This window comes from Cariama cristata, unplaced genomic scaffold (genome assembly GCF_000690535.1).
Source record: "Cariama cristata isolate BGI_N322 unplaced genomic scaffold, ASM69053v1 scaffold12532, whole genome shotgun sequence".
Lineage (NCBI taxonomy): Eukaryota > Metazoa > Chordata > Aves > Cariamiformes > Cariamidae > Cariama > Cariama cristata.
Genome location: NW_009603273.1, coordinates 2179 through 13431, shown reverse-complemented (window position 1 = coordinate 13431; position 11253 = coordinate 2179). Strand labels below are relative to the sequence as shown.

General features: G+C 39.6%; 1 protein-coding gene across 1 annotated transcript in view; it reads left to right on the top strand.

Annotated features, from left to right (window-relative positions):
• Positions 1-2016: 2016 nt before the first annotated feature.
• CKAP2 (cytoskeleton associated protein 2) overlaps positions 2017-11253 on the top strand; it is a gene marked incomplete at its 5' end in the record, with an annotated part of 9580 nt that continues 343 nt past the window's right edge. The window contains 7 exons of the mRNA XM_009695115.1: positions 2017-2104; positions 4414-4489; positions 6200-7020; positions 8039-8225; positions 8652-8819; positions 9337-9409; positions 10143-10533. Of these exons, the coding sequence (XP_009693417.1) occupies positions 2017-2104; positions 4414-4489; positions 6200-7020; positions 8039-8225; positions 8652-8819; positions 9337-9409; positions 10143-10533 (1804 nt within the window). The remainder of the gene's footprint in view (positions 2105-4413; positions 4490-6199; positions 7021-8038; positions 8226-8651; positions 8820-9336; positions 9410-10142; positions 10534-11253) is intronic.

Here is an 11253-nt window from a genome sequence, read left to right as displayed (position 1 = left end):
CGCCCCGCGTAGCTCCGGGTAAGGGAGGAGTCGGTGGGAGAGGGGAGCCGGTCGCTCTCCCCGTTGAGGGCAAGCGCCTCAGGTGGGGTCGGAGACCGGGCAGGTCTCGGCAGCAGTGCTCGCTGTCGTGGCCTTCGAGCTTCTGCCCGGTGCGAGCCGGGCTGTGAGGCTTCACCTTCCCCTCGCAGGGCTGGGGCTGGTGCTCTCCTCTCCCCAGGCAGCGCTCCTGGCGTGAAAGCCTTGCTGCATGATAAAAGGCACGCCTTAACTTAAAAGCATCCTATTGAAACAAGCAAATGCTCCCTTCTAGAGCTGCATTCTTCTGTTTACTACTTTCTGACCGGTTTAGCTTCTGCAAGTTAAACGAACTGAATTGCTTTGATGGGGCTTTGCTGTTTGGGGTCGGTGAGACCTGAGTTTCTGAAGCAGAAGGTGCCTGGGAGGCTCTAGGGTGCACGCTGGGCTGGCTGCTGTGCAGCATCTCTCGGCAGGTACAGCTCTGGGGTACGACCAGCGTACCCCTCTTCAGACGCAGGTGACGTACACTGCCTCTTGGCCTCCGTTCAGCGTGGGCTTGGGCAGCTGTGCTAAAAAAGCACTATATCCTAAATGAAGCACAGTGTTGCAGCAAGGGTAAGTCTTAATCTGCCCTGCTGGCTGTGTGTTTTGGGCTTTGGTGTGCCACTGCATGAAAAAGAACTTGCCTTTTTCAGCTTTCCCATACTAGGAGGAGCTTCTGAGGGTAATTACCCTGTTCTGTGAGATGACAACTTTTTACCACGGGGAGCACGCAATCAAGTGCTTAATTCTTTCCAGGATTAACATTCAGGTTCTCAAAGGCAATAGTGTTTTAGCAATTTCTACAGTCTGAACTTCAGTAATACAGAAATATCTCAGTGTTGAGGGGACACGTTGATGGACATTGCAGAGCTTTCTGAAGTGTGAATCAAGAACAATGGGTGAGACAACATATAAAAGATAAAGAACATGTGCAAAGAGATTCAAAAGGGGACTCATGCCTGCCTAGGAGGGGCAGAAGATGGGTTTTATATATGAGTTCACTGAAGACTTCCACTGCTGAATGAGCCTGTCTATGATGGGGGATGGTGCAATGCCATGAGTTCCTAAATACCATATAGAGATTGTTGTTCTGAGTCAAAGATAATGCTTTAACTTCTTGCTTTCGCATCCCACTACATATGAAACAATTGTAAGACGTGGAGTCTTAACTGTCTAGACTGGCTGTGTGGATGCTTGAACTTGCTTTGGGTGGCAGGACCATCTTATCCCAGCTGCTTCCAGCAAGCCAAGGTCGCTAGGTCCCTACAGGAGTAAGGAAAGATCTCTGAAAAAGATCAACAATGTAGTCCTATGAAGGATATAAGTCTCTGGTGTGCAGTCAGCCCGTGAAAACATGGGAATAGTACCCTGTTCTGGAATGACTTTCTGTATTAAGACAGTGACAGCTGCCTGAAGACCTTTTCAGGATCATTTTGTGCTGTTATTAACCCATTGGTACAGCATTTGTGCAGATGCCCAGACGACAATGGAAGAGAAGCAAATGATTTTCCAGGTGGTTGATTGGGTACATGTGCATGGTGGTTTTTATGTGTGCTATACTTACCTTACTACTGTCACAAGTGAAAAGTGTGCTTGCTGAACCAACAATAAGTATGTGAAATACTGGGCAGGCATCCAGAAGGTAAAAGATCAAGCCTGGCTCTTTCGCATCACAAAATCATGTTTCTTTTACCTTAATGCAGCAAAACAGCCATCTTGTACAGCTGTGAAATTACACTCGACCACCCCTTGAATATAGCCTTTCTCAAGAAATGAGAGAATGTGTAACACATCGTAAGATGCAAATATTAAACTAAAGACTTTCTTAATCTATAGTATCTATGTTTCATAATGTCTTGATGGTTTTCTAATTGTATTTCTTTTTTCTAACAGACAAAGTTTGGTGTTACTATTTTAGCTGAATATGTAATAAGTCTTTTTTTTTAAACCCACTAGAACAAAGACGACAAAAAGTTGAAGAATATCTATCAAGAAAAAAGACCTTTTCTGGCATGCCTATTCAAGAAAACCAGGCATTGATCAGGTAGGATTTCTGCTATGGCTTACATTCCTTTATAAAGGTCCATGGCTGGTGGGAAAGATGCAAACAGCAGTTCTTGCAGAGAACCTCAACCAAAAGGTGAGACCATGCAATGAGACTGGTAACCACATGGATTTCCTAAATTCCTTTTATTGTCACCAAATACTAAAAGTTTTTGTTAACCAAATGCATAACAGGTACAATACATGAAGTATATTATCTGCTCCTCTGGAGACTGAGTCAGGACATGATACTCTCATGGCAGAGCTCTTATTTCAGATGCCACTTTGCTGTTTGCCTCTAACCTTCCTTCTGTAAATAACTTTTTTTCCCTTCTTTCTCTTCAGGCTGTGCTGCATGTCTTCACAATCCACTTGATGTAACTTCATTGTGTTTTCATAGCTACTAATTCTCTATTTTCTGGTAGAAGCAAATATACTGTAATAAAACCCAGCCTGTGTGATGGCTAGCAGATAGGCATAATGTTCTGTAAGCAGAATGCGGGCACCTATCACCAATTAGTAGTGCTTCTTTTTATTGACTTGTATTAAATCTTCCTGCTGTTGTCTAAAGTCTGGACATTTAGTATGAGACCTTCTAATAAGCAACAGAAGTTTCTCTAGAGAAGACAGTGGTGTGAAGGAATACAGAAGGTTCTAGCTCTAACATTAGCTCATGGTGTAGCAATGCAGTCTAAAACTTGTTCCCATCTAAATGGGAAGTCTCGCTTGCCATTTTGTGTACTCGAGGTGGCATAGTCCCATGTTCAATAGCACAGAACTACTCGGTAGTACAAATCTAATTGAACAATGAAATTTGAATATAAAATACACATAAATGACAAGAATAAATGAATCTGTCAAAGACTTGCTCTGTGTAGCAGGAAAAGGCAAGTGCTTTCATGCTGTAGAAAGCTATCTTGTGTTAGAAAATCAATGCCAACTACTTTCACTGTAGGAATACTCTTAATTTAGCATTTGATCTATTTCACTTTTCCTTGCTTTCAGTTTCTTCTCTGGCTATTAAATTCCAGGGCTTTTCATAGTCTTCAGTTAACTCATTGTTTAGAGCCATCACATATGTGGATATGACTAATGCTTTTATTTTTGCAAATATTTCCCTTTTGTGAAGCTATCGCTGTTCCACACTTGACACCTGAAAGGAGGTTGTAGCGAGTTGGGTGTTGATCTCCTCTCCCAAGTAAGAAGCAACAGGACGAGAGGAAACAGCCTCAAGTTGGGTCAGGGGAGGTTTAGATTGGATATTAGGAAAAAAATTATTCACTGAAAGGGTTGTCAAGCCCTGGAACAGGCTGCCCAGGGAAGTAGAGGAGTCACCACCCCAGGAGGTATTTAAAAGATGTGTAGATGTCCCATGGCACTTAGGGACATGGTTTAGTGGTAGACTTGGCCATGTTAGGTTCATGGCTGGACTTGATCTTAAAGGTCTTTTCCAACCCAAATGATTCTATGATTCTATAACTTCTGATCAGTTCCCTTAACATGTATTCTCTGTCATAGGTGACAGGGAGGTGATAGCATGATGCAGACTGCTTTCTGCAGCATTTCAAAGTCACTGATTACCTTTATGTTCATTTTCAACTCAGGTGGCTACCAGAAGAACATCTGACGCAAAGATATCAGTTGTTAACTGGAATGTTAATTTTCAGTCACATGCAATAGTGCCACATCTTTCATATAATGCATCATGAAGCATTTGGATTTGTAAATTCAAACTGAGATGTTTTTCTTCTGAGCTGTCAGTACATTTTCATAGTTGCTAGGAGACAATACTGGTCTTGGTGGTTTTGTTACTCACTGGGTAGACTGATGCCAGCTCTGGTGCCTGACTGCAGGTTTTGGAATCTGTCAGTGTGGTAGGAACGATGTATCCTTGTTCAGACTCGCCTCTGATTGTAGTAGCTGAGCTTCAGCTCCGTGTGCTGCTCCCCCTTCCCCCTCAACTGCAGCATTTAGAAACTTGACCTTCTGTAGCAGATGCGTCAGGTTGTGGTTCTCATCCTTAAACATAAGAATGGCACCTACAGTAAATGGTATCTGTTCTCTTTTCTTCCTCTCTGTTAGCCAGCTCTTTATGGTGTAAAGAAGGGATGTTTTGCAGCCTGGGCCCTGATCAGTGGTTGCTTAGCCATTTATTTTTTATGGAGGAAGAGTACAAGCTGAACAGAAATACGTCGGTGTGAATTCAGCCTGTCAACTGCTGCCTGGACCATGTGAACTTACTCTAAAAATACATTCCTTTGTTATGTTGTAGGGTGATTTAAGATGTCATCTTTTTTTTTTTTAAAGCAGCAGCAGAACTAGGAGAGCAACTAGCAATAAACTGCAAGACAAAATCCAGTTCTCAACATCTCCAAAGCCAGGAATGGTAAGTTTTTGACTAATATTGAAATACTGATGGCACTCTCTTTCTGTGGCTACAACATTCCACTCACTTAAACTGTATTTAAGCATTTTGCAGGTGCAGAGATGCAGTTTAACACTTTATTTAGTGACTGCTTAATATAAGCTTTTTAGAGAGCTGTCGTGTTACATTTGTACTTGACTGGAGAGGGGGTTAAAGATTATTGCTGAAATAATGATTCAATTTTAACAACTCTTCTTGAGACTCTCAGGATGTTTTGGATATATTTTCAGTCTTCAGGGAAATTATTTAAAACTGGAGTAAGGTCTTCTGTCAGAGTAGAGAATTCTTCTATTGTACTCTGTTATCTGGGAAAAAAAAAATCAAAACTAACTGTGTGGTGATGCTGGCAAATCTAATGTAATCAGAAGTAGATGCTAAAACCTAATCAGAGTTCAAGGGAATGTTTTCCCTATATTATTGTGTGTCACTTTTCCAGAATTAAGACACACATGGTTGTGCCACTTAGAAATAGCAAAATACAGATTCTTGTCCAGACTTGTTCTTGGGGAAAGGTGAGGGGGGAAAAAAAAAAGATACAAAACCTGCGTTTGTGTTAAATGGTTTTGAGTTTGCATTCCAAAAGATTTGAGAGACCTGGTGTTATTTGAGGAGGAAAGCAAAAACCTTAAAACTCCAAAACTGAATGTTGAGGGGAAAAATTCCAGATGTGAGAACAAAGATTTTTTAGAAATTTCCCAAAGGGAGATATTTTGATCTGTGTTAATGTCTTGTGTGATTTTTAAAATTGAGTTAAACTGCATAGCTTGCATTGTATTCAAGCTCTAGTTGGCTTGGTCAAATCTAACTTCTAAGCCTGAACGACAGATCAGGAAATGAGATGCAGTGTAGTTTTCTTAAAATTCAAGGGCATCTTCCTTGAAGAAGAAGAATATCAGCTTCTGCAGACTTCTATGTGTCATTCACATATTTTTTTCCTGCCTTTGGATCTTTCACTCTTCCACAAGCTGCTGTTTGGACAATGCTGAATTAGTTGCTAGAGCATCTTCTTTGGAGGAAAAGACTAGGTCCCACTTCTCATGGCCTCTGGGCTAGGGTTATGCTGAGAACACATGGTTGAGAGTTTCAGGGAGTAGTAAGGCCATGTAAAACTCATGTGTGTTTTCTTAACTGCAGCATCCTACAGCTCATTAGTAAGAAAAATTCTCCCTTTCCTGGTAACATATCCTAATGCCCTAATTAAAGGCTTTAGTCCGTACCTGGTGTTAGTAGGCTATCCATACTAAGCGGAGGAATGGTGCTGCCATTAAGTAATGGGTTGTGCAAACTGAGATACTGTTTTTGACTATATGCAGCCTAAAGCAAGTTCTACTTTGACTCTTAGAAAGCAATTTTGGCAGTTAAAAGCCAGCAGTTGCTTTGAGAGTTTTGTTTCTGTAAAAAGAGTGTAGCCTTCAGGTTAGACTGCCTTATTTCCAAGGCAGAATTTAAATAATCCTTATTTGATTTTATTTTTAATGTGAATTCTGCAATAACAACTGACAAATATTCTACTTAGTACATATACGCTACTTTTGTAGATACTTTTAAAATGGTATTTACTGTTAATCAATCACCTTAGTCCTGTAAATGAATGAAAGCCTCTTTGGAAACAAGTAACATGCAGCATGAATGTACTTCTAACATCATCCATGGATATGCTTTTGATTTCAGGAAAATAAAGAGAATGCTAATAAATCGTCATGGGACCAATCAGGCAGAACCTCAGAAAAAAATGTTATCTTAAACTCTTCCACAGTCACATTTACAAACTCCATATCCGGCACAAACTATAATCCTGAAGATCATGCTTCCAAGGATGAAGTCACTGAAAAAAAATCTCAGCATGTGTCTCTTAGCAAGTCCTTCTTGCAAATAAAAAGCATAAAAGAGAAACAACTGATTGCAGAAAAACAAAATTCAAGTGTCAACCTACCAAAGAAACCAGTGCTTGGTACATATCGTGGAAAAGTTATCCAATCCAAGATAAACTCCTTCCGAAAAGCACCAAAAAGTGAGGAGGAAAAGAGTTCTTTGCCAGACAAGAAGCTTCTTCCTTCTGCCACCAAACCAGCAGTGAGTTCTTTGTTCACAAGCAATAGTAGTGTAGTTCTGAGGACCACCAAAGTCACAAACTACCCTAATTCTGTAAAACCAAATGATATTCTCCCATTCAAGAGTAAATCATCTGACAAAGCTATTAACTCCCAGTCCAGTCTGAAGAAACAGCAACTGACATCTGCTGTAGCACCAAAGAAAGTAACAGTCCAAAAAATGATTGATGGGAGGGGACCACAGCCACTGAAGGCTGCTTCTAACAATTCTGACCACAAAGTACTAGGAGTGAAGAAACGCGCAGGTTTTTGTGAAGATGCAAGACCGGAACCTCCAGCAAAACCAATTTCTGCTGTTCCTCGTACAAAGTTGGGACAGAATTCTAAAACTAATGGCGACAGAAAATCTGTTTTGCCAAAAGAGTCAGCAGAAAAGAGAAGGTAACTGAATTACTCACTGTCATGGCTTGATCTTGGGAGGTATTTAGACCTTTTTTCCAGGAATATCTATTTTGATCCATTTCTTGATGTAGATGCGCTGAAAAATAAGAGAACTGAATGTTTCAACTTCATGCCCAAGGGCAGCAGACTAAAAGTGTAGACATAATACTGAGGAATCAGGATGCAGACTAATTGCAGCAGGTCTTCAGGCTTACAGCTTGTCCTGTACGGTTATAAATAGAAAATGTATATTGCTTGAGCTCTCTGGTTTTTAGGTTAACTGTTGTGATGGCCTTAAGCATGACAGATAATCCTGTAAGTAAATTGCACTTGCGTGCCACTGCTTTAGAAAAAAAAGATGACTGATGTAGGATGTATATAGAAGTAAGCATGTTTATGGGCTGAAGGAGAGCACTTGTCAATGATGTATTTTTGAGCTTGGTGAATGCAGCTTAGACAATGGGGTGAAGATTCACAATTAGAAGTTATTTAGTATTCTTAGTAGAGCTCCTTGTAGAAAGTCACATTTACTAAAAATTGGTAGTCTAGTGGGATGGGGTTGAAATTAAATATATATGAAGACTGAATTACACTTATACATCAATTTTGGATTTTAAAAGCTGTGTGATAGGGTTGTTCCGGGCTGCTGTCCATGTTTTGTGTCTTTAGAGAGAGCCGCTAGTTTTCTGGTTTGAAGTGGCATCAGGGAAGAGAGGTGGCACAGATGAATAAATCGGAGCATTTTTTTACTCTTGGAAAAAAATGGTCTTGTTGCTGCTGGAAAGGGAAAGAATGAAGTGTTCTGAGCTGATAGATACCTAAAGCAGATAGTGATATGCATGGTTCTGAAATTTCCATGCAGGTCTAAGTGGCAGCTGTATTCCTTTTAGAATTAAAGGGAGAGGACTTAAGGGCTATCGGGAAAGTATGTCTTTGTATGACTTACATTGACTGACACTAACTAGGGTAAAAATTATAAAACATCTATCGCTTTAGCTAATTATATTCTTAAACGCAGAGCTCACCTGGAGGAATGGAGGGCATCTAGAGGAAAAGTGATGAGGAGACCACCTATATCTGTGCTTCTGGGACCCCAGTCTATAAGTGAAGAACAAGAATTCTCTTCTGGTGATTCTTTAGAGCATATATTACATAGTGAAAAGGTCAACAAGACTCTCGCAGAATGTCTGCAGTTAATCGAACAGGTATTCAGTCCCTTGCCTACCAAGTTCTGATCATATAGGTCCCTACAACATGCAAGTTCTATGGGCATGCTGGATCTATAATGTAACGAGAGTAGCTAGGAAGTAATTAATCTAAAGCAAGTTTGCATTTGCAGAAACTTTCCTAGACTTCTGAAAAAGTCTGTTTTAAGTAGTCCTGAAAATGGCTATGCATTTTACTATCCCTTCTATTTACAATACTGTACAAATAATTCTCATTTGGAAGAATGGGTGAATGACAATTCTGCTCAAGCTGATAGATCATTCTTGGAAATACTTGCCATCTTCAGCTTTCTGGGTTATTCTCCAAAGAAAAGAAAGTACTTGCTTTATAGTTCAAAGCCAGCTAAAATACAGCACCTCAAAATGTTCACTGCATTTAAATCTCTGCTCTTGTGTTGACTTTAGGGATGTCAAAGCAATGAAGTACGTACCATGTTGGAAGAACTAACACAGAGCACTCCTGGGGTTAAGAAGCTTGCAAAATATTGGATCTGCTGTATGCGTCTTGAACAGATGGGCCCTCTTGAAAAACTTATTGCTGTCTATGAGGAGGCCATTTTGGCAGGAGCAATGGTGAGCCGCTTGTCTTGAAGTTTGAGAGTAACAAATATAAAGGCATGAAAGTATGGTATACAAAATACTAGTACTTCCAATTTTAATAAATTCTTTTATAGCAGGAGACAATGTGACCTACCTGAATATAAAAAATTGGATTTGGTTTCCTCTGTAATTGCTGTAGATACTTTCAAGAAGAAAGGTTTAGGGTCATCAAAATAACATACAATGTTCCATCTAGAAGAAATTAAGGACAGACTTCTATTATCACTAGAAACCCAAAACAGAATTTAATTTAACATTTATTGATGGACTTAATTCCTGTGCTTTAATATAGCAAGATTTCAGGGCATCAAATACAGAACACACAGGGCTTGCTTGTGTTCTGACTTACGTTTGAATAGCATTAAATAAAGGGTTTGTAACATGAACATCATGTGGTCTGTACCACTTTTCCTGTAACTGTTACACCAAATAAGCTGAAATGATGATTACTTTTGGAATTGTTTTTCTAAAAAATAAAACTTTTTTCCAGCCTAAAGATGAACTACGACACACCCTAATAGATACTATGAAAAATACTGGAAGTCTTTTTAAGTCAGAGGATGGTAAGTCTGAGTATTCTATTCTAGTTGAATGTCTGGCTTGACAGGCAACACAAGCTAACTGTTTAAACTATTTGTGCCTATATTAAATTCTATTTCATGGAAACTTCTCTGTGGTCATTTTGTACTCAATTGTCTTTGAAAACAACCTTGACTAAACTAATCCTTTTCAGTTGTGGGCATGTTAAAATGAGTAGTGGAGATGCTTTCATATTCAAACTTTGTACTTAAGCTCTATCGAAGTAAATGTCATCTAGCTATTTTAGCCTGATAATCAAGGACTAAATAAAAACATTCTTGTGAGCTAAAAATCGGTTGCCTCTGACACAAACTCCTTCACTAGCAGATGCATGGTTGTGTTATGGCGTAGTGTCAATTAAAGGTGGTAAATATTCCAATTTTTGAAGTAAACTAGCCATATACATTCCTGTTCAATATAACATAAGGTGACAAGTATTTGATCCCAGAAACTGACTGAAATACTTGTTCAGAGCTACTGTGCTTGGGAAGGAAGAGAATGACTTCTCAGGATGTATTTAGCCTGAGTTTTCAGGTTGCAGGTTCTTGAAGGTGACTAAAATTATTAGTAACTTAAATTGCTATGACTCCGACTCAACACATACTTAAAGCTTTACATGAGAAAGAAAGTTAAGATTTCAGAGATGTCTCTAAGACATTAACTTCTCTTTAGTTGTAACTAATCACAGCTGTACTTTCTTTGATATTTCAATTTTAGGGGGAACTGTGATAGAAGATCATTTAGGTGAGATAGGTGAAGTCAGCAAGGAACCAAATTCATCTGTAGAGCAGGTTCAGGAGGCCTTCAATGATCTTGGCTTTGATGACCAAAAAGCAGAGTGTGATGACAAGAAGGCAGACACTAGCAGTGAAGTGGTCAAAAAAGAAGAAATGGATTTAGACTTGAAACCAAGAGAGGAGATCTTGCCAAAAAAGAATAAAAAGCACAAGAGTAAAGAACGTATGAAAAAGAAAGGAAAATGTGAAACAGAAGAGGAGAATGAGGATGGGGTAAAAGATATAACCCAAGCAGTTAATTCTCCTGAGAAGGAGAATGACACATCTCTTTTAATGAGATATAATCCACCTATGACACCATACTTGGAAAGGTAAGATTACTTCAGGTAACTATGGAAAGTTTGCGATGTCTGGTGCAACAGTAACGTTAGTATCCTGTTGAAACAGGGAAGCACTGCATTTGTGGACACCTAGTTAAAAGCTTTCAAGAACGTGTTTTTTTAGGATTGCTTCCCCTTCCTTCAGAAGGAAATATTTTAAAATTCCTCTATTTACTCAAGCTGTTTTGTTTTTTGAATGCCTCACTACAAAGTAATCAAACCTCTTTGATTAAGAGACATAAATTCCACATTTAGGATCGCCTCCCACAGCCCACATGGCAGTAGGAGTTCTACACTGAGCTAGGCAAAGAGAAAATAGGTGTCTCCAGTCCCCCCCTTTTCAAATGTAGATGGGGTTGTGTGTCATACAACCCAGAAGAAGTGAACAAGATGTAACTGTCCTGTAAAGATTATCTTGAGGCAAAAATCTGGGTAGTAATCTTGGGACAAAACAAAAAACACTTAAATTCTTTTTTGCCACAAGATTTCCTTGAAGATAGCAGACTTGGGAAAGTTGTGCTCAGCTTTGGCATCTGATAAAGCTGGACTCCTGGCAGCTGTCTGCCATCTCTCATAGCAGGAAGAACAGTTCCTCTCTGATGGAATGAGGGGGAATCTTCCTTTGGAAAGTCTTTTCAGGGGGTTCTCCAGATTAAAATATTTTGCCCAAGAAAAGAGTTGTACATCTGATTTTAACTGTATGAATGCGAA